The sequence below is a fragment of the Salvelinus namaycush genome, chromosome 20 (genome assembly GCF_016432855.1).
Source record: "Salvelinus namaycush isolate Seneca chromosome 20, SaNama_1.0, whole genome shotgun sequence".
Taxonomy (NCBI): domain Eukaryota; kingdom Metazoa; phylum Chordata; class Actinopteri; order Salmoniformes; family Salmonidae; genus Salvelinus; species Salvelinus namaycush.
Genome location: NC_052326.1, coordinates 1,357,452 through 1,381,060, shown reverse-complemented (window position 1 = coordinate 1,381,060; position 23,609 = coordinate 1,357,452). Strand labels below are relative to the sequence as shown.

Sequence of the window (23,609 nt, the reverse complement as noted above, 5' to 3'; positions counted from 1 at the left end):
GCCTCCGATACACACTCCTAACAGACTGTCCTGTACAATCTGGGACACGTGGTCATCCTAGGATTGGTAGAATAGGACGTAAATAAAGGATACATCTTTTTCAAGATTTAGTTATCCTATCTCTGCAAAGACATAGACCGCAACCTGGAAGTCAGACTAAACATATGAACAGCATTGTATTCATCTGAGTCACATCCCTGTGGTGCAGTGGAATAATTCCAGGGATAAAACTCCTTAGGTACCAGGTTTGATCCCTGCTTGCGTCTACATGAACTGTCTTACAACAACATTCCTCAACAGTAAAACAGCACTAACAGATGATTAAAACCTCCATGGACTGTTCAAATTATTTTATTCTATAAACATAGGGACTAACATTCTACGAACATTTGAGGGAATGCTGGATTAAACCTAAATATAATATTTTGAGAACCTTTCAAGAATACATGAACATGTGTGTGAACATTCTTGCAACTTAAGGGAAATGTTTTGTACACCCTGACCCTGATAGAAACATTGCATGAATTCAGCACCACAGGAGGTTGGTGGCAACTTAATTGGATGAGGACAGGCTCGTGCTCATAGCTGGAGCGGAATTAGTGGAATGGTATCAAATACATCAAACACATAGTTTCCATGTGTTTGATGCCATTCCATTAGCTCCGTTCCAGACATTATTATGAGGCATCCTCCCCTCAGCAGCCTCCACTGTAATCAGCACAACTGGACAAATTTTGTGTTTGGGGAACCTATCTCTTGTAATGTCCCCACACTGTTCCCACAACCTAATGAAATATTTTGGGAACTTTTAAAGAACATGAAAAATATGGTCTGGTAACATTCTGCCAACATCAGAGGAATGTTTTGTGCACGCTAATACAAACATTGTATAATCATCAGCACTACTGGACACATTTGGCATTACCCCCCCCATTCTCCCTAGTAAGTGGTTCTTTCCGAGGTGAACCACGGAGCAAAGATATGCTAGACAGGACGCTAGAAACTCTAGTGCAGGGGTCTCCAACCCTGTTCCCGAAGAGCTACCGCCCTGTAGGTTTTTGCTCCAACCCTAATCTAGCGCACCTGATTCTAATAATTAGTTGATGGATAAACTGAATCAGGTTAGTTACAACTGGGGTTGGATTGAAAACCTACAGGAGGATAGTTATCCAGGAACAGGGTTGGAGAGCCCTGCTTTAGTGCGTGCAGACAGTATAGTCAGTGATGGAGGAGAGAGGGTGTAGAGTGACACACACAGCATTTGATTTGATTTTAGCTGCTGGTGATAGGCAGGACTCACAGGAGATATGTTTGTAAATTAATTTGAGCAAGCTATGTAGCCTATTGATTCCTTCTTGATGAATAAATACAACGTAATACTCTGTATTCAGACCACGTAATACTCTGTAATACTAGCCACCTAGCAAATTTCGGCTTTAGCTAGCCAGCTAGATAGGTTCCCAATCTCCCAACCTCATAACTAGATACCAAGCCATTTCAGGCATCAATCAAGGTAGAGTAGCTTGTCTAACTATCTTAGCTGGCATTCTGGCAAGGTTGCTAGACTTTAGAAATGGCTTAAATTGCTTTAATTCGTAGGTGATGATACTATATACCAGTGTTGCAGTTGTACTGAACTCCTAATGCATGACACTTCTTAAAGAATCAATGTGCATCCTTAATCAAAATGATAATGGAACCGGTGAAGAGGTATGCTTAGATAACCTAGACATATTTATTTTTTACTTAGAATTAGACATCATGATTATGGCTCTAGATTGCAAGAAAAAGCGGTTTCAGGTGTTTGAAAAATTAGAAATTCTCAGAATTCCGGAGGGGGCCCCTCTGGACCACCCCCCCTCCATCATCAAATACTTTGTGCCCCCTCTAATGATGGGTGCATGACACCCCTGACCAATGCCACTCAGTCATTGGCTACATATCAATACAAGGCTTTGCAAGAACAGTAAACCACTGGCAATCACCCATCTTAATGGAGCAGGCATCTTCAGTAACACTAATAATCCTAACCTCACCTGTGAACACCATTACACCAATCCTCTGAGCAGCACTATAAGTCGAGAATCACAACTCTCCCTCTTCCTGGTGCTGCAAGGTCTCAGCAGTACCAAAGAAGAGCCCATGCCTCAGCCCCCAGCACCCAGCCCTCCATCCCCTAGACCCCAGGATGGAGCAGAGAGGATGGAGCTACAGTCAAACCCACAGTGAGATAGGACACCCTGAAGGCTGCCTGCATGTTGCTCTGAGCAAAGAACTGATTGGCAGGCAGGTGGGTGCACTGCAGGCCACGGAGCTGCTGAAACCACGTAAATTGTGGTTAGACCATTTCATCTGCTGATGTAAGGACAATCATACCCAGAACCATTTTCCTTCCACTGTGTCAAAGCCTTGGTGTTAAACGATGAGGGAAGTTTTGCCAAATGATTTACAGTGTTTTGAAGAGACTTAAAGGAGACCTCCAGTATCCTGTCTCTTTACTGTCTGATCCCTGTGCTCTCCTCTCCCACTCATATCTGTAGGCCTGTGCAGGAGTATTTCCATTTCTTAATTTGTTCCATGGCATCTTGATATCCTCCATGACTACAGCCGGGAGTGTTTCCTGTACATGTGACCTAGGAAGGAAACACTAAGGCCCCACCCATGACAACTGACAAAGAGGAAAGGGAAATGTACAGTAGTCTACAAGCTTCGCTCGGTCAACATTACAATTCCAAGATCCAACCCTAGGCGTATGACTAAGCCAACAGAACAGACAGCTCTCCATCAGTCAGAGCATGTCAGCCCCAAGGTGCCCAGCAGGGGAGCAGCAACCTCGTACCCATTCTAATTGCTACCAGTTCAACAGAGAGAGAGACGAATGGAGGAAGAGACTGGAGGCAGGGTCAGAGGGGACACTCCCTGTCAAGCTCCACCAGGCATGTGTGTCCGTCCGGCCCTGGATGCTATTCCGTTGTCACATGGCAGAACCAGTGGTGGCCTCACGGCCTCCTCACAGCTGCACAGGAAGTGAGCCCCAGCAGGAGGGAGACAGTGACCCACATCTGACCCACAACAACAACAACAACAATGCCTAGACTGCTTGGGTTCTTAATATGCCTTCCTTCTCCTCCTTCGCCTCCTAAGTCTACTGTCTCTACATGTGGTCTGTAAATGGAATACCTACTGCAGCGCTGTTGGTGTTTGTTCTTAGAATCTAAGAGAATATCAAAAGGATTTGGTCATAGCGATTTGATTAGAATCCTTATAGGCGACCACCATCGTATCTCACTTTTGTTAACGTTCAATTAAACCTGCATTGTATAGTGTAAGGGTGAGCTATTTGATTTGCATAATGTTTGAAATGATTTGTGCTAACGGGTGAGGGAGGGAGAAACAGCAGGTTCGGGACAATGTCTCAAATAGCTCCTAATAGCTGTGCTATTGAACATGAAACTCATAGGACGTTAAGGGCATTGGGGCTACAGAACTCACAGTCCCCTTTTATCGAAACAGAATTTAAAGAGCTTTGATGTTTTCAGAAACAGAGATAAGGAAAAAAACGAATAAATGTGGATGAAAATGTTTGAAATATCCAAAACACTGAGGCCTATGCATTCCTCTCCAGCCATGGAGGATCAATAGTTTGCACTACTCACTGCAGTAATTGGGAAAGATATCAGCTTAACCATGAATTATTACTGACCATTGGTAGAATTCCATCATTTTATTCATAGCAGCTATTTTCTGAACGGTATCCACAAGGGTGGAGATGATGCTTGGGATAGGTGGCTTCTTTTCCACACTGGTATCAAACTGTCCCATGTCTGCCAGGGGTGGGCGAGAGTTTTACAGATTCCAGCATATCGTGTACATTCATATTTGTTGTTCCCTGAGAACTGTCTAAAATAATCCAACATTGCTTCATAGGAATGTGTGCAATTAAGTCACTGGCTTTGTTTCAGGACTATGTGACAGTTGTACTTTATGCACTCACCACAGTGGTCAAACTGATGATGCCCCTCCTCCCAGATAGTCCAGAGAGGGAGAACTACAGACCAGCTCCTCCTCTTCAACTCCACACCCTGGGGCCTGGATATCCCAGGAGACAGGAGGATTCTTTCTTGACTATGTGACCAGGGCAGGAAGAACCAGTGACGGCAGTTGTTCCTAGTCAAGTCGCACAGTCAGTAAACCTCTTGGGCCTGTTGATATCTGCAAGTGCAGGGATACAGAATGTCTGAATGAGTGTCACCCTTGACTGTAGTGGATGTAGCATGGGCCGTGGATCTGTTCCCGGTGGTGGGTCCCCCAGCCATCTGCATGGAGAAGGGGCACAGACAGATATGCCTTCTCTCAGGCACATTTCTCCTTTTTATGCCACACACTAAAGATTTGATCTAAGGTGCCTGTCTCAGCAACTCAGGTCTGTATGGACTTACTACTGTACTTGTTAGATTAGCAAAATCTCTCTTGCAAAGATCATGATACAAATGAATAATGTTAACGTCATCTAGAGAATATTATATTCTTAAGTATCCATCAGCAGGCAATCACCAGACACAAAGTATGAAAATATTGGGGGGAAATTACACAATGTTCCTATTTCTCCAATGTGTCTTTGAAACCAGCGTTTTAGCCCCAGACATTTGGCAACTCCATTCAGGAAGTTCCCTGTGGACCCAGTGGAGTTTGGATGGAGCACTAGTTTAGACCTACTCTTTCCATCAGTGGGCTATGTCTCCAGCAGTGAGGCTGTAATGACACTGGTGGGATTGTGTTGTGTGAACTGGGAGCAAACATAGTGGCACATTGTGACAGAGTCTAATAGTGAGAGTGAGCGGGGAGCCTCTTCTAGCTCTCTCAGTCACTCTGGGGCTCTGGTCAGTAATCACTATCAGCCCAGTTCTTTCTGCTTGATATTCACTGCACTCCTCCTGTCCTGTCGCTGATGCACTGCCCAGTGCCCAGTTTGCACTCTGAGAGAGATGAGGGAACGTCTATGTGAGGACGTAGTCTGGTTGTGCCAGGTCGGTTTGTGATCTGGCACGACCAGTCTGACCACGGGTATTTGAGGCCATCTGCACCATTACAGGACTGCCAACCCGTTTGAAAGCATCTTGTTTCCTATGAGAGCAGTGCCCTTGGTTTCCCCTGGCTCAATTTGACTTTGTTACTATTTACTTAAATATAAATCCGTCATTGTGAGACACTGCAATGAAAGCATTTTTTGGAATGCTGGCCTTCCTCGGCAGAGTTGCAAAGAAAAAGCCATATCTCAGACTGGCCAATAAAAATAAAAGATTAAGATGGGCAAAAGAACACAGACACTGGACAGAGGAACTCTGCCTAGAAGGCCAGCATCCCGGAGTCGCCTCTTCATTGTTGACCTTGAGACTGGTGTTTTGCGGGTACTATTTAATGAAGCTGCCAGTTGAGGACTTGTGAGGCGTCTGTTTCTCAAACTAGACACTCTAATGTACTTGTCCTCTTGCTCAGTTGTGCACCGTGGCCTCCCACTCCTCTTTCTACTCTGGTTAGAGCCAGTTTGTGCTGTTCTGTGAAGGGAGTAGTACACAGTGTTGTACGAATAGCCTTCATTTTTCAGAACAAGAATAGATTGGCGAGTTTCAGAAGAAAGTTCTTTGTTTCTTGCCATTTTCTCAACTAGTCTAAAGGCCAGTTTTATTGCTTCTTTAATCAGTACAACAGTTTTCAGCTGTGCTAACATAATTGCAAAAGGGTTTTCTAATGATCAATTAGCCTTTTAAAATGATAAACTTGGATCAGCGCTAATACAACGTGCCATTGGAACACAGGAGAGATGGTTGCTGATAATGGGCCTTTGTACACCGATGTAGATATTCCATTCAAAATCTGCCGTTTCCAGCTATAATAGTAATTTACAACATTAACAATGTCTACACTGTATTTCTGATCCATTTGATGTTATTGTAATGGACAGAAAAGGTGCTTTTCTTTCAAAAACAAGGACATTTCTAAGTGACCCCAAACTTTTGAACGGTAGTGTGTATAATTATGCCTCCCCCCCACACACACACTTCTAAAACCAAAGTTGCGCCCCTGACAGACATATTATTACCATTGTCACCAAGATCACCAGTCCTTAAATGTGCTGATGTACCTGGTGGACACATTAGTGAGGTAACAAGAAAGTCGATATCAATATTTACAAATAATGTATTCAATTATCTATTAGGCTAAAGCAATAATGTGTTATTAAGAGCACCTACACTTAATGGTTTAATTCCTTTACAAATTGTACTCCGGACACCAGAGATGGACTTGGTGCGGAGGTTGGCTCAGAAATGATGGGCAGATAGTGTTAGACTGCCATCTACTGGTGATTTTTAGCATTGCAATTACAAAATGATAATTTGAAATTTCATAACCTTCAATCGATGGCAAAAAATATTTCCACGAATTTTCCTTCCTGGAAATATCCACAATCCACAAGCCAGTTTTGGTTGCTTTGATGGTTACTCATTATCACAATCAAAAGCTTATGACCAAAATATCGATCTCACTTCATAAAGCCTTTTTTCAGAACTATGGAAACAGCCCAGCAGAGCATCAGCAAAGAGAGGAGTCCGGTCAACAGCGCCCTCTAGAGGCCCTGGTAGAGACCTACAGACAGGAGCCCCACTCAGACAAACACAATGGGCCATGTTGGTCTGACATTAATGTCAAGCACAGTAATGAGAACAGGAAGATATATTCAGCACAACTGAAATTAATAGTCTCAGTCACAGCAAGACTTTGAAAACCTCCTGCAAAAACAAAAAATGGAGAAGATACGTTTCTAAGAAAATTATTTGATCTATGAAAACGACATTTTTGTAGCGCTATAATTAAAGTCGTTATCTTGGGAAACGTGTTGATTATGTTGATCATGTGTTTATTCATAATCAACAATACGTTTAACGATCCTCCATGAGGACTTTTAACCTAAAATAGGTATTATATAATCGATCTGTTTGTGATTGTCTATAACCGACAACATTTCTAAGAGAGACGTTTTTTTTAACCACTACATTTGTGTAGTGATATCAAATCACATTTTATTGGTCACATACACGTGTTTAGCGGACGTTATTGTGGGCGTAGTGAAATGCTTGTGTTTCTAGCTCCGACAGTGCAGTAATATGTTTTTGTTGTGATGTTTAATCACTTTATTCGTCTTGAAATATCTACCTTAAATCAAGATCATTCATTGAATCCTGAAGCAAATTTGAGTAAATCATCAAATTAAGCTTATTGATTTTATTTTCTTCCTTTCTTATATCTTATTTACAGGAAACTCCGACTTCCAAATGTGCATGTAAAGGCTTAGTACATATTGTTTCAACATCGCGCCTTGTGCTAATCATTTTGGTTACTTTTAACTCGCAAAATTATTGTTTTCTGCCACGTCCAACAACAAGTAGCAGCCATGTTTGGTTTTATCTCATTGCTCAAGATCAGTTACGAAACTATTTGTTCTTTAAATGGCACTAGTTCTTAAGAAAAAGGTGTTTTTTGTGCCCACACCAGTGTACATGGAGATGTACTAACATAGCTTCATTTGAATTAGAACACAAATTGTCTCAAGTGGCATTCACGTTCACATATCACATATTATGTTACCACAACATACACGGTAATTGTGATGGTACAGTGTAGTTATATTTCAGGTAGGCCTACACATTATGAGATAGTACTTAAATAACATCATAAATCCCCTGCACATTCTGATGAAGAATATATCTTCACACGTCTTAATAATTACTGCCTAATACATTCATCTTAAACCAAAATGTAACATTGTAAGTATTTGACATGTTGTTGAGCTGAAATGTTATCATAGTAATGATAGGGAAAAGCAAAATAATTAATTTGATATATTTTCAATTTATTCAAGTTGACTCAATTAATCACTTTACAGAGAACAACTTAAGGCGCAAATAAAGTGAGGAAACATCACAACTACAACTTTGATACATTTCCAAGAGATACTGATACTCTCCTAGTCTGTCTTAGCTCACTTGGTAGAGCATGGTGCTTGAATCTCCAGCCTAATGGGTTCAATCCCCATGGGGGCACAGTACGAAAATATATGTAGACACTACTGTAAGTTGCTCTGGATAAGAGTGTATGTAAAGTGTAACCGGCTCAAAGAATAAACAAGGGTTTAAGAATGAGACAAATGTGTTCTCCAATTGTTCAGGTAATGAAAGCAACATTTTCACACATAAAGTCTGATCTTAAAACCGATCAAATACTGCTAGTCACAGAGTGATTTCATTAAATAATCCTCATGGAGGAACGTTGATCAATATCAAATATATAACTGATACATGCTTCACAGAAGATGCTCAATACAATGTCAATATGACTATATCACTACACAAATGTAGAGGTACTACGTTTGTATCTTATACAGGTTGAACTTAAAACAGATCAATCAAAGAAATCAAAAATATATTGATGATATAACACCCATTTGGGTTGGAAGTCCTCTAAGAGGACCATTGCAGCTGATGTTGATCATGAATGAACACATGATCAACATAATCAACATATTTTTCATGAAACATAAATTATTATGATTTCAATTTTAACACTACAAAAATGTTGTTTTCGTAGATCAGATCATTTTCTCAGGAAAATGCTTCAACTTCAGCACAACTGAAGTAAAATTCTCAATCACAGCAAGACTTTTTAAACATCCTGCAACAGCAAAATGGGTATTCTTATTATCCCTACATTAAAAATAGATGACAATTGTCCATTGTGTTTGTCTCAGTGGAGCTCCAGTCTGTAGGTCTCAAACACGGCCTCCAAAGGGCAATGTTGACTGGACGCTTATATTTGCAGATGCTGTGCCGGGAAGATGAGGCGGGTCACTCTCCTCCTGTTCTTATCAGAGGATGGCTGCAGGCACTGGAAGTATCTCAGCAGTCTTCTCTGGGACTGTGTCTTCAGCTCATCTTTAGACAGGAAGTGAACAATCTCTTGGACACACCTGGAGTAACCCTGATTGACAGGTGCTGAGCAGGAGGAGGAACTCACTGGCAGGTTCTGTTGCTGTTGTCTCAGGATGCAAACTGTCATCTCCAGGATATCGGCTTTGTCCAGCTTGGAGTCGGGCTGCTGGTTTAGGATCTCTGGAACCAGGAGAGACTTGAGCTGCTCAATGCTGTTGTTGATACGATCTCTGCATAACTTCTCCACCACTGGCTTTCTCAGCTGCAAGAAGAGAAGAGGAGTGATTAATTACCTAAATTCTGGTGTGTGACATTATTGAAACAAAAAGAAATCAATCAATACAATTAAATAAATGTAATTGAATTTGAATCTTCAATTTATCTTGTTTGTCAGAGTCAGGTTCTCCTTAGATTAGATTATAGTTGAAGTGATTGTAGGTGCCATGGCTGGATCTCTGTGCTGTAGAGTTCTCAGTGTAGAGAGAATCTGATCTCTACTGGCTTCATCTCTCCTATATATAGTCCCAAATCTGCATATGAATGTGTGGGTCTTGGGCTTGTTGGAGTTTCTCACAGTCTATAGCCAATGGGAGAGCTTGGGAGGACAATGAGGAGTGTGGAGCTGCCACATGCTCAGTGTTCATATTGCTGGGGGACAATGGTCACGTCTCAGGGGAACAGGTGGAGGGGTGGGGGATGATGGATGTGACTCACAGTGCGCTGTGTGAATCTGGGAAAGTGGTGACCCCCAGACTGCTGCCTGATGTTGGCATCAATGACACTAACAGAGCGCACGCTCATCATTACAACTTACACGTGTGAGACTGACACAGCTTCTCTAATTAAACGTACAGTGTTGTTAATCTCCACCTATAAGGACATTGTTGAATGTAGTGTTCTGTATCCACGCTTCATCACTGACTTAGAAACATTTTATTCTCTCCATGGATATGACCTCTGATATTAATGAATGGCTCTACAATATGGTTTTACTTTGCACATATCGGAAGTTACATTTAACAATATGATGATGTGTGACAATGTATCACAATTTAAATTCCTGTTTAAATTCATACATATCTATATTTTCATTCAGTCAGAATGTTTAGGAATATATAAGATTTTAGTCAACATTAACAGGTGAGTGGATAGATACCAGGGTAATGTATACCTTGGTTTTCAGTATTTTAGGGGTCATCAGTATCAATAGCAAGGGTTCTCTTAACTCCGTATTAGTAGTTATAAGGTCAAGCATTCTGGAGTTCAAACGTAGCAGATGTGTCCTCTGTCTTGAGGCTACTGGTCAGTGTGAGTAGAGAGCTGATCTGAGTTTCCCACACTGAGTCCTGTGTGCTGTGATCAATGCATTACAAAAGCTGCTCAGTGGACCATTAGTGACGGCTATTGGCTCTCTGTTGTACTAAAGACAGAGGCTGACATCACAGACCTTCTGGATTCTGGAGGGAAAGATCAGCACTGGCAAGATTATACTAACAAGATACAGCTTTATAAATACATATATTCATCCTATCATGGTATAAAACACATGATTTTGAGTACTCTGTTGAAAATTATTATCTGTGATTTGTTTCATTATAAATCGACGAAGGGTTAACTTTTGTGTGCCTAATTAGAATTGAGAGCTGTTCATTGTTTATCACACAAACAACTGAACTATATAAATGCACTGAATAAAACTCTGTCCATCATCATGACAGAGAAAGCCTATCATAACTTTACACAAAAACAATGACAGTAAAATAATAATGTATGACTAGGAATGTCTCTTAACATTTATATTATTCTGTAGATTTTGAATGAAGCACCCAGAGGTAAAATGTATATATTGATTCAGTTGAGTATTGCATTCCAATGCAGTCAATATCATTCTGTATAGTCTTTGGTGATTACTTTTATTGTTTTTGCATCAGCCACTTAATCTATGTGGAGTTTCATAAATCAGTAATTTAATCATTTAATGTTGTTGGAGGATTATCTTTGTCAAGAAAAGAATGAAGCAACAGACAGAAATATTTCATTTGAAGATTTGTGTATTTATTCAGAGTGACTCAATGAGTCACATCATCAATACCTTAATTTAAGGTAAATATTTCAAGAGAAATAACGTGATTAAACATCACAACAAGACTAGAACAAATATCCAAGATATGATACTCTATCCGAGTATATAGGATACACAGTTACTGTCTTTATGAAAGATTTGATACTTTATCAGAGTATATAGGATACACAGTTACTATCTTTATGAAAGATAACAGAATTGTTCAAAATAAACAAGGGTTTTTCAATTAGACATTTCTTTCTCCCATTTGCAATAAACACATTATTCAAATAATGTGAGCGACAATTTCACAAATATAATCTAATCTTAAAACAGGTCAAATATTGTTAATCACAAAGTGATGATAACAGGTATAATACCCAGTTTGGGTAAATAATATAAGTTCTCATAGAGAACCATTCAAGTTATTGTTGATCATGAATATAAACACATGATCAATATAATCAAAAATTTTCACAAAACATAAAGGTTATGATGATTTCAATTAACACTACAAAAATGTAGTTTTCAAAGATCAGATTGTTTTCTAGGAAAACGTTTTTAACTTCAGTACAACTGAAATGAAAAGTCTCAATCACAGCAAGACTTTTAAAAACTCCTGCATAAGCAGAAAACAAAGAAGATATTTTCTTATACTCATTAATGTCCATGAAATTAATCTTAGAACAACATGGTCCATCCATTGTGTTTGTCTGAATGGAGCTCCAGTCTGTAGGTCTCTAACAGGGCCTCCAGAGGGCGATGTTGACTGGACTCTTCTCTTTGCTAATGCTGTGCTGGGCTGGGGAGCTCAGCTGAGGATGGTCAATCTCCCTCCTGTTCTTATCAGAGGATGGCTGCAGGCTCTGGAAGTGGCTCAGCAGTCTTCTCTGGGACTGTGACTTCTGCTCACATTTAGACAGGAAGTGAACAATCTATTGGACACACCTGGAGTAACCTTGATTGACAGGTGCTGAGCAGGAGGAGGAACTCACTGGCTGGTTCTGTTGCTGTCATCTTAGGAAGCAAACTGTCATCTCTAGGATGTTGGCTTTGTCCAGCTTGGAGTCGGGCTGCTGGTTAAGGATCTCTGGAACCAGGAGAGACTTGAGCTGCTCAATGCTGTTGTTGATACGATCTCTGCATAACTTCTCCACCACTGGCTTTCTTAGCTTCAAGAAGAGACAAGTATAGGCATTAATAACGTTATTCTGGTGTATGACATTATTGAAGCAGATTAACAATCAATCAAATGTAATTAATTTCCTTGAATTTGAATCTTAAGTTTACCTTGTTTGTCAGAGTCAGGTGCTCCTTAGAGTAGGTCATAGTTGAAGTGATTGTAGGTGCCATGGCTGGATCTCTGTGCTGTAGAGTTCTCTGTGTAGAGAGAATCTGATCTCTACTGGCTTCATCTCTCCTATATATAGTCCCAAATCTGCATATGAATGTGTGGGTCTTGGGCTTGTTGAAGTTTCTCACAGTCTGTAGCCAATGGGAGAGCTTGGGAGGACAATGAGGAGTGTGGAGCTGCCACATGCTCAGTGTTCATATTGCTGGGGGACAATGGTCACGTCTCAGGGGAACAGGTGGAGGGGTGGGGGGTGATGGAGAGTGACTCACAGAGCACTGTGTGAATCTGGGAAGTGGTGACCCCTAGATCTCCTGCCTGATGTTGGGATCAATGACACTGACAGAGCACACTCCTCATTATTACAACTTACACGTGTGGGACTGGGGACTGACTTTCATCCTTTACATTAAAACAGATGCTGCTGCCCAAGTCCATTTGATTGTTGTTGTTGAATACCATTGTTTTGTTACAGTGCAGGTTCAGTCACGTTTAAACACTTGAAGATGGGTTTGACCTCTGATTGCACTGTTATGAATGTGCTGTGGTCTGTTCCAGTTTCATTTCAAGGTAGGGGTGCTCATCAAATATTTGGATTACAGTTCACAGGCTATCGTTTGTCAAATTGTCTTCATTCCTTTTACAAATGTGTGTTAAATACAAGATCCTCCCCCCCCCCCCAATCATTGCACACAAACTATTTAAGATAAATGATAAGACCATTTAAGTGGCTTCTAATTGATCATGATTGAACTGATCGACTATTGGTTTTCTCCACAGGAGGTTGGTGGCTCGTGGTAATGACTGGAGCGGAATATACGGAATGGTAACAAATACATCAACACATGGTTTCCAGGTGTTTGAAGCCATTCCGTTTTACTGCGTTCTGGACAGTATTATGAATCGTTCTCCCCTCAGCAGCCTCGTGGTATTCTCATTAGAGAGACCAAGTCTTGTATAAGCACACGTTCACTATTTCTGTATTTTGAGAGTGGAGGGAATTAACCCTCACTTTGGGAGTCCAGAGGTAGCAGATGTGTCCTCTGTCTTGAGGCTACTGGTCAGTGTGAGTAGAGAGCTGATCTGAGTTTCCCACACTGAGCCCTGTGTGCTGTGATCAATGCATTACAAAAGCTGCTCAGTGGACCATTAGTGACTGCTATTGACTCTGTGTTGTACTAAAGACAGAGGCTGACATCACAGACCTTCTGGATTCTGGATGGAAACACCCTAACACTGGATTTAATTTTAAAATTGTGCTGCACAACATATACTGTATAAGTGTACACTTAGAATGTATTTTTATTTCAGAAGCCGGAAAAGGGGACGCAGATCGGGGATCCTTCTGAGAATCTGGAGGCGAGCGAGTAAACTCCCAATGCCTTCCAATCTTCTTGCTAACGTGCAATCGTTAGAAAATAAAATTGATGACCTGATATTAAGATTATCCTAACAACGGGACATTAAAAACTGCAACATCTTATGTTTCACCGAGACGTGGCTGAACGAAGAAACTGACAATATAAAGCTGGCGGGATTTTCCATGCACCGGCAGAACAGAGACGCTACCTCTGGGAAGACGAGGGGTGGGGGTGTGTGTCTTTTTGTCAATAACAGCTGGTTAAAGAAGTCTCGAGGTATTGCTCTCCTGAGGTAGAGTACCTTATGATAAGCTGTCGACATCTACCAAGAGAGTTCTCATCTGTATTATTTGTAGCCGTCTATTTACCACCACAAAGTGAAGCTGGCACAGAGACCGCGCTCAACCAACTCTATAAAGCCATAAGAAAAGAAGAAAAATGCTCATCCAGAAGCGGTGCTCCTAGTGGCCGGGGACTTTAATGCAGGCAAACTTAAATCAGTTTTACCACATTTTTACCAGCATGTCACATGTGCAACCAGGGGGGGGGGAATCCTAGACCTCCTTTACTCCACACACAGAGATGCATACGAAGTTCTCCCCCGCCCTCCATTTGGCTATTCTGACCATAACTCTATCCTCCTGATTCCTGCTTACAAGCAAAAACTAAAGCAGGAAGTACCAGTGACTCACTCAATACGGAAGTGGTCAGATGACGCGGATGCTACACTACAGGACTGTTTTGCTAACACAGACTGGAAAATGTTCCGGGATTCATCCAATGGCATTGAGGAATACACCACCTCAGTCATTGGCTTCATCAATAAGTGCATCGATGACGTCGTCCCCACAGTGACTGTACGTACATATCCCAAACAGAAGCCATGGATTACAGGCAACATCCACATTGAGCTAAAGGCTAGAGCTGCCGCGTTCAAGGAGCAGGAGACCTAACCGGACGCTTACAAGAAATCCCGCTATGCCCTCAGACAAACCATCAAACAAGCAGATTAAGGATACAGATACAATACAGGATTAAGATTGAATCCTACTACACCGGCTCTGACGCTCGTCGGATGTGGCAGGGCTTGAAAACTATTACGGACTATAAAGGGAAACCCAGACGCGAGCTGCCCAGTGAAGCGAGCCTACCAGATGAGCTAAATGCCTTTTATGCTCGCTTCGTGGCAAGCAATACTGAAGCATGCACAAGAGCACCAGCTGTTCTGGATGACTGTGTGATAATGCTCTCGGTAGCCGATGTGAACAAAACCTTTAAACAGGTCAACATTCACAAAGCCTTTGGGCCAAATGGATTACCAGGATGTGTACTCAAGCATGCACGGACCAACTGTCAAGTGTCTTCACTGACATTTTCAACCTCTCCCTGGCCGAGTCTGTAACACCTACATGTTTCAAGCAGACCACCATAGTCCCTGTGCCCAAGAAAGCAAAGGTAACCTGCCTAAATGATTACCGCCCTGTGGCACTCACGTCGGTAGCCATGAAGTGCTTTGAAAGGCTGGTCATGGCTCACATCAACAGCATCCTCCCAGACACCCTAGACCCACTCCAATTTGCATACCGCCCCAACAGATCCACAGATGACGCAATCTCAATCACACTCCACACAGCCCTTTCTCACCTGGACAAAAGGAACACCTATGTGAGAATGCTGTTCATTGACTACAGCTCAGTGTTCAACACCATAGTGCCCACGAAGCTCATCACTAAGCTAAAGACTCTGGGACTAAACACCTCCCTCTGCAACTGGATCCTGGACTTCCTGACGGGCCGCCCCCAGGTGGTTAGAGTAGGCAACAACACGTCTGCCACACTGATCCTTAACACTGGGGCCCCTCAGGGGTGTGTACTTATTCCCCTCCTCTATTCCCTGTTCACCCAAACACAACTCCAACACCATCATTAAGTTTGCTGACAACACAACAGTGGTAGGCCTGATCACCGACAACGATGAGACGGCCTATAGGGAGGAGGTCAGAGAACTAGCAGTGTGGTGCCAGGTCATCAACCTCTCCCTCAATGTGAGCAAGACAAAAGAGCTGATCGTGGACTACAGGAAAAGGAGGGCCGAACACGCCCCCATTAACATTGACAGGGCTGTAGTGGAACAGGTCGAGAGTTTCAAGTTCCTTGGTGTCCACATCACCAACGAACTATCATGGTCCAAACATGCCAAGACAGTCGTGAAGAGGGCACGACAAAACCTTTTCCCCCTCAGGAGACTGAAAAGAATTGGCATGGGTCCCTAGATCCTCAAAAGTTTCTACAGCTGCACCGTCGAGAGCTGCCTGGTATGGCAACTGATCAGCATCTGACCATAAGGCGCTACAGAGGGTAGTGCGAACGGCCCAGTACATCACTGGTGCCAAGCTTCCTGCCATCCAGGACGGCAAGCGGTACCGGAGCGCTAAGTCTAGGACCAAAAGGCTCCTCAACAGCTTCTACCCCCAAGCCATTAGACAGCTGAACAATTCATGTAAATCGCCACCGGACAATTTACATTGATCCCCCCCTGTACACTGCTGCTACTCGCTGTTTGTTTGTTACCTATGCATAGTCACTTCGCCACAACCTACATGTACAGGTTACCTCAACTAGCCTGTACCCCTGCACACTGACTCGGTACCAGTGCCCCTGTATATAGCCTCGTTATTGTTATTCTTATTGTGTTACTTTTTATTAATACTTTTTATTTTAGCCTAATTGGTAAATATTTTCTTTTTCTTGAACTGCACTGTTGGTTAAGGGCTTGTAAGTAAGCATTTCATGGTAAAGTCTACACTTGTTGTATTCGGTGCATGTGGCAAATAAAGTTTGATTTGATTGCTGGTGGGTCTGATGATGATGACAATCAACTGTGACTCTGCTCTCCAGAGCTTTCCCACACTCTGCCCATTGAGAGAGCTTCCACTAAACAATACAACTGTGACTCTGCTCTCCAGAGCTTTCCCACACTCTGCCCATTGAGAGAGCTTCCACTAAACAATACAACTGTGACTCTGCTCTCCAGAGCTTTCCCACACTCTGCCCATTGAGAGAGCTTCCACTAAACAATACAACTGTGACTCTGCTCTCCAGAGCTTTCCCACACTCTGCCCATTGAGAGAGCTTCCACTAAACAATACAACTGTGACTCTGCTCTCCAGAGCTTTCCCACACTCTGCCCATTGAGAGAGCTTCCACTAAACAATACAACTGTAACTCTGCTCTCCAGAGCTTTCCCACACTCTGCCCATTGAGAGAGCTTCCACTAAACAATACAACTGTGACTCTGCTCTCCAGAGCTTTCCCACACTCTGCCCATTGAGAGAGCTTCCACTAAACAATACAACTGTGCCTTGTTAAATGCTAATTCATCTCTACACAAGCAGTTCCCATCAAGCCCTTGGGGGTAAAAATAGAATTACTTAAATATTTATCTTAAGAAACAGACTCACTCTTACAGTGAATCAATTCAATCTGTAAGTGTGTTTCTGTATACAAACAAATGGCATGTTTAAACCATGCCCCACATACAAACAGAATAAAAACTGGATTAATTGCAAGTATCCTGAAGAAAATGTAAGTACTGTTCAAATGTGCTCCAAAAAAGCTCATCAAAATATGATGTCTTGAACCTTTTGGGAAAATGTATATATTTGATCAGATTTGATCAGACACAATGCAGGAACATTTATGGGATCATTAGAGACAGATCCATTGATTCCCCCATAGAGACCCAGACCCCCACTCTAACCCCTGACAGTCCAGGGTAGAGGTCCCAGTCTATTGTCCCGAAGAGGCCCTGTGAGTGAGTTCTCCTCGGTTTCCCACATTCTCTCCATTCACTGCTTTGAATAGAGGAACATTAGAAGTGTGTCTTATAACACATCATATTATGCAGCCCGCAGCCCTAAACTTTTAGAGCGCTAAGATGACAGCAGCAGTTTTGGCCTAACACCTTGAATCCTGATATATCATGTACATATTAAAAATAATGTAATGCAAATGCTACCGCAATACATTCTGATATATTTAAAAAGACATTTATGTAAAACAGGTGTTTCAGTAAAAACAACACAGCCATGTCTCTGGGAACATGACCAATTATCTCTTTCACACTTCATTACATTAAAGTGACATCATAGGTCAAATAAACAGCCTAAATAATTAGTCAGCAATTTCTGAATACATCAAACCAAATCATGTGAATTAATAAGTATGGCTAGAAATTAATTTTATTTTACTCTGTAGGTTTTCAGAGAAGCACCAAGAGGAATACGATATACCTGTATAGTGTCATTTTTTCAAGATCATTCTGTACAGTCTTGGCTCAAAGTAGGCTTTTTCTTATTTAGCCCCATATACTGTAGTCTAGCTAGTAGCTACAGTTCAAGTCGGAAGTATACATTCACCTTAGCCAAATACATTCAAACTCAGTTTTCACAATTCCTGACATTTAATTTAAAAATTCCCTGTCTTTAGTCAGTTAGTATCACCACTTTATTTTAAGAATGTGAAATGTCAGAATAATAGTAGAGAGAATTATTTATGTCAGCTTTTATTTCTTTCATCACATTCCCAGTGGGTCAGAAGTTTACATACACTCAATTAGTATTTGGTAGCATTGCCTTTAAATTGTTTAACTTGGGTCAAATGTTTCGGGGAATCTTCCACAAGCTTCCCACAATAGGTTGGGTGAATTTTGGCACATTCCTCCTGACAGAGCTGGTGTAACTGAGTCAGGTTTGTAGGCCTCCTTGCTCGCACACGCTTTTTCAGGTCTGTCCACAAATCTTCTATGGGATTGAGGTCAGGGCTTTGTGATGGCCATTCCAATACCTTGACTTTGGTGTCCTTAAGCCATTTTGCCACAACTTTGGAAGTATGCTTGGGGTTGTTGTCCATTTGGAAGACACTTTTGCGACCAAGCTTTAACTTCCTGACTGATGTTTTGAGATGTTGCTTCAATATATCGACATAATTTTCCTTCCGCATGATGCCATTTATTTTGTGAAAAGCACCAGTCCCTCCCTCCCGCAGCAAAGCACCCCCACAACATGATGCTGCCACCCCAATGCTTCACGGTTGGGATGGTGTTCTTCGGCTTGCAAGCCTCCCCCTTTTTCCTCCAAACATAACGATGGTTATTATGGCCAAACAGTTCTATTTTTGTTTCATCAGACCAGAGGACATTTTTCCAAAAAGTACCATCTTTGTCCCCATGTGCAGTTGCAAACCGTAGTCTGGCTTTTTTATGGCGGTTTTGGAGCAGTGGCTTCTTCCTTGCTGAGCGGCCTTTCAGGTTATGTCGCTATAGAACTCGTTTTACTGTGGATATAGATACTTTTGTACCCGTTTCCTCCAGCATCTTCACAAGGTCCTTTGCTGTTGTTCTGGGATTGATTTGCACTTTTCGCACCAACGTACTTTCATCTCTAGGAGACAGAACGCGTCTCCTTCCTGAGTGGTATGACGGCTGCGTGGTCCCATGTTGTTTATACTTGCATACAATTGTTTGTACAGATGAACGTGATAACTTCAGGCATTTGGAAATTGCTCCCAAGGATGAACCAGACTTGTGGAGGTCTACAATTGTTTTTCTGAGGTCTTGGCTGATTTCTTTTGATTTTCCCATGATGTCAAGCAAAGACTTAGTGTATGTAAACTTCTGACCCACTGGAATTGTGATACAGTGAATAATAAATGAAATAATCTGTCTGTAAACAATTGTTGGAAAATTTACTTGTATCATGCACAAAGTAGATGTCTTAATCGACTTGCCAAAACTATAGTTTGTTAGCAAGAAATTTGTGGAGTGGTTGAAAAACAAGTTTTAATGACTCCAACCTAAGTGTATGTAAACTTCCGACTTCAACTGTATATGTGGAATATCATGTCAGTAACGTAACTCTATTGGAAGCTTATTTCAGTGTAGAAAAGAGTGAAGTACCAGACGAGAATGTTTCTTATGAAGATTTGTGTATTTATTCAGAATGACTCAATGAGTCACATCATCAATACCTTAATTTAAGTTAAATATTTCAAGAGAACTAAAGTGATTAAACATCACAACAAGAACTTGACCAAATCTCCAAGACATGATACTTTATCAGAGTATATAGGATACACAGTTACTGTGTTTATGAAAGACATAATACTCTATCAGAGTATAGGATACACAGTTGCTGTGTTTATGAAAGACATAATACTCTATCAGAGTATAGGATACACAGTTACTGTGTTTATGAAAGACAACAGAATTGTTCAAACTTAACAAGGGTTTTTCAATTAGACATTTGTTCTCCCATTTGCACTAAATACATTATTCAAGTAATGTCAGCGACAATTTCACGTATAAAGTATAATCTTAAAACAGGTCAAATACTGCTAATCACAGAGTGATGATAACAGGTATAATACCCAGTTTGGGTAAATAATCCCCCTGGAGGAACATTGATGCTGTAGCTCAAGTTGATCAATATCAAATATATAACTGATACATGCTTCACAGAAGATGCTCAATACAATGTCAATATGACTATATCACTACACAAATGTAGAGTTAAAAAAATAAATGATATTTTGACCTTAAAAACAGATCAGCCAAATACAATCACAAACAGACTGATCATATAACATCCATTTTGGTTTTAAGCTTCTCATAGAGAACCATTCAAGTTATTGTTGATCATGAATATGAACACATGATCAATATAACCAACATGTTTCACAAAACATAAAGGTTATGATGATTTCAATTAACACTACAAAAATGTAGTTTTCATCGATCAGATTGTTTTCTTGGAAAAACGTTTTAACTTCAGTACAACTGAAATGAAATGTCTCAATCACAGCAAGACTTTTAAAAACTCCTGCATAAGCAGAAAACAAAGAAGATATTTTCTTATACTCATTAATGTCCATGAAATTAATCTTAGACCAACATGGTCCATCCATTGTGTTGTCTGAGTGGAGCTCCAGTCTGTAGATCTCTACCAGGGCCTCCAGAGGGCGATGTTGACTGGACTCTTCTCTTTGCTGACGCTGTGCTGGGCTGGGGAGGTCAACTGAGGACGGTCAATCTCCCTCCTGTTCTTATCAGAAGATGGCTGCAGGCTCTGGAAGTGGCTCAGCAGGCTTCTCTTGGACTGTGTCTTCAGCTCATCTTTAGACAGGAAGTGAACAATCTCTTGGACACACCTGGAGTAACCCTGATTGACAGGTGCTGAGCAGGAGGAGGAGCTCGCTGGCTCGTTCTGTTGCTGTTGTCTCAGGATGCAAACTGTCATCTCCAGGATGTCGGCTTTGTCCAGCTTGGAGTCGGGCTGCTGGTTGAGAATCTCTGGAACCAGGAGAGACTTGAGCTGCTCAATGCTGTTGTTGATACGATCTCTGCGTAACTTCTCCACCACTGGCTTTCTTAGCTGCAAGAAGAGACAAGTATAGGCATTAATAACCTTATTCTGGTGTGTGACATTATTGAAACATATAAGCAATCAATCAATGCAATTGAATAAATGTTGTTTAATTTGAATCTTCAATTTACCTTGTTTGTCAGAGTCAGGTTCTCCTTAGAGTAGATCATAGTTGAATTGATTGTAGGTACCATGGCTGGATCTCTGTGCTGTAGAGGTCAGTGTAGAGAAAATATGATCTCTACTGGCTTCATCTCTCCTATATATAGTCCCAAATCTGCATATGAATGTGTGGGTCTTGGGCTTGTTGGAGTTTCTCACAGTCTATAGCCAATGGGAGAGCTTGGGAGGACAATGAGGAGTGTGGAGCTGCCACATGCTCAGTGTTCATATTGTTGGGGGACAATGGTCACGTCTCAGGGGAACAGGTGGAGGGGTGGGGGGTGATGGAGAGTGACTCACAGTGCGCTGTGTGAATCTGGGAAAGTGGTGACCCCCAGACTGCTGCCTGATATTGGCATCAATGACACTAACAGAGCGCACGCTCATCATTACAACTTACACGTGTGAGACTGACACAGCTTCTCTAATTAAACGTACAGTGTTGTTAATCTCCACCTATAAGGACATTGTTGAATGTAGTGTTCTGTATCCACGCTTCATCACTGACTTAGAAACATTTGATTCTCTCCATGGATATGACCTCTGATATTAATGAATGGCTCTACAATATGGTTTTACTTTGCACATACCGGTAGTTACATTTAACAATATGATGATGTGTGACAATGTATCACAATTTAAATTCCTGTTTAAATTCATACATATCTATATTTTCATTCAGTCAGAATGTTTAGGAATATATAAGATTTTAGTCAACATTAACAGGTGAGTGGATAGATACCAGGGTAATGTATACCTTGGTTTTCAGTATTTTAGGGGTCATCAGTATCAATAGCAAGGGTTCTCTTAACTCCGTATTAGTAGTTATAAGGTCAAGCATTCTGGAGTTCAAACGTAGCAGATGTGTCCTCTGTCTTGAGGCTACTGGTCAGTGTGAGTAGAGAGCTGATCTGAGTTTCCCACACTGAGTCCTGTGTGCTGTGATCAATGCGTTACAAAAGCTGCTCAGTGGACCATTAGTGACGGCTATTGGCTATGTGTTGTACTAAAGACAGAGGCTGACATCACAGACCTTCTGGATTCTGGAGGGAAAGATCAGCACTGGCAAGATTATACTAACAAGACACACCTTAATAAATAAATACTCATCTTATAATGGCATAGAACACATGACTTTGAGTACTCTGTTGAAAATTATTATCTGTGATTTGTTTCATTATAAATCGACAAAGGGTTAACTTTTGTGTGCCTAATTAGAATTGAGAGCTGTTCACTTTTTATCACACAAACAACTGAACTATATAAATGCACTGAATAAAACTCTGTCCATCATCATGACAGAGAAAGCCTATCATAAAATTACGCCCTGACCGTAGATTGCTTTGTATGTTTCTATTTTTTGTTTGGTCAGGGTATGATGTGGGTGGGCATTCTATGTTTGTATGTCTATGTTTCCTATTTCTATGTGTTTGGCCTGGTATGGTTCCCAATCAGAGGCAGCTGTCTATCGTTGTCTCTGATTGAGAACCATACTTAGGTATCCTGTTTTCCCACTGTTAGTTGTGGGTGGTTATTTTCTGTTTAGTGTTTGTTGCACCTGTCAGAACTGTTCCGGTTATTCCTTTTGTTATTTTGTATTCAGTGTTCAGTTTCGAATAAATAATATGAACACGTATCACACTGCACCTTGGTCTTCACCTTCTTCCTCTGAATGCCGTTACACAAGTTGGGTAAATAAATCAGATTTTGCTTTATTTCATAATTATTGTATTTCCCTCCCACCCATTCTATCCACTGAACAATAGAAGTGTGCCTATTCACCATAGAGACTCACAGGTGCTGGTGGGACTGATGAGGACACTAAACTGTGACTCTGCTCTCCAGAGCTTTCCCACACTTTTCCCATTGAGAGAGCTTCCACTAAACAATACAACTGTGCCTTGTTAAATGCTAACTCATCTCTACACAAGCAGTTCCTATAAAGCCCTTGGGGGTGAAGCTCAATACAGAGATATTTCTTAAGCAACAGATAAAGACTCACTGTTACAGAGAGTCAATTCAAGCTGTAAATGTATGTTTATACAAAGAAATATAATGTTTTCAACCATGCCCCACATAGAAACCGAATAAAAACATAACTAATTGCATTCATCTTGAAGAAGGGGCTGGTACTGCCTAAAAGTGCTTTCAAAATGCAAAAAGATGATATCTTGAAAAAAAATTAGAAACATGTTTTAGCAGATTTCTAAATTCAAAACCCAAATAGTAAACATTAAATGTTGTGGGATTATCAGAAATATATCCATTG

At 41.2% G+C, this 23,609-nt stretch overlaps 1 protein-coding gene and 2 pseudogenes across 1 annotated transcript; all 3 read right to left on the bottom strand.

The window, feature by feature from the left end:
• Positions 1-4,248: 4,248 nt before the first annotated feature.
• Positions 4,249-9,429, bottom strand: LOC120065547 (annotated as a pseudogene).
• Positions 9,430-11,786: 2,357 nt separating this feature from the next.
• LOC120065546 lies at positions 11,787-12,399 on the bottom strand (annotated as a pseudogene).
• Positions 12,400-20,755: 8,356 nt separating this feature from the next.
• On the bottom strand, positions 20,756-21,372 carry LOC120064906 (transcription factor HES-5-like). Its single transcript, XM_039015494.1, has 2 exons — positions 21,310-21,372; positions 20,756-21,187 (listed from the first exon to the last, which is right to left on the bottom strand). Exons 1-2 carry the CDS (start codon positions 21,370-21,372, stop codon positions 20,756-20,758), a joined length of 495 nt encoding a protein of 164 aa, XP_038871422.1.
• Between the last annotated feature and the right edge of the window lie 2,237 nt (positions 21,373-23,609).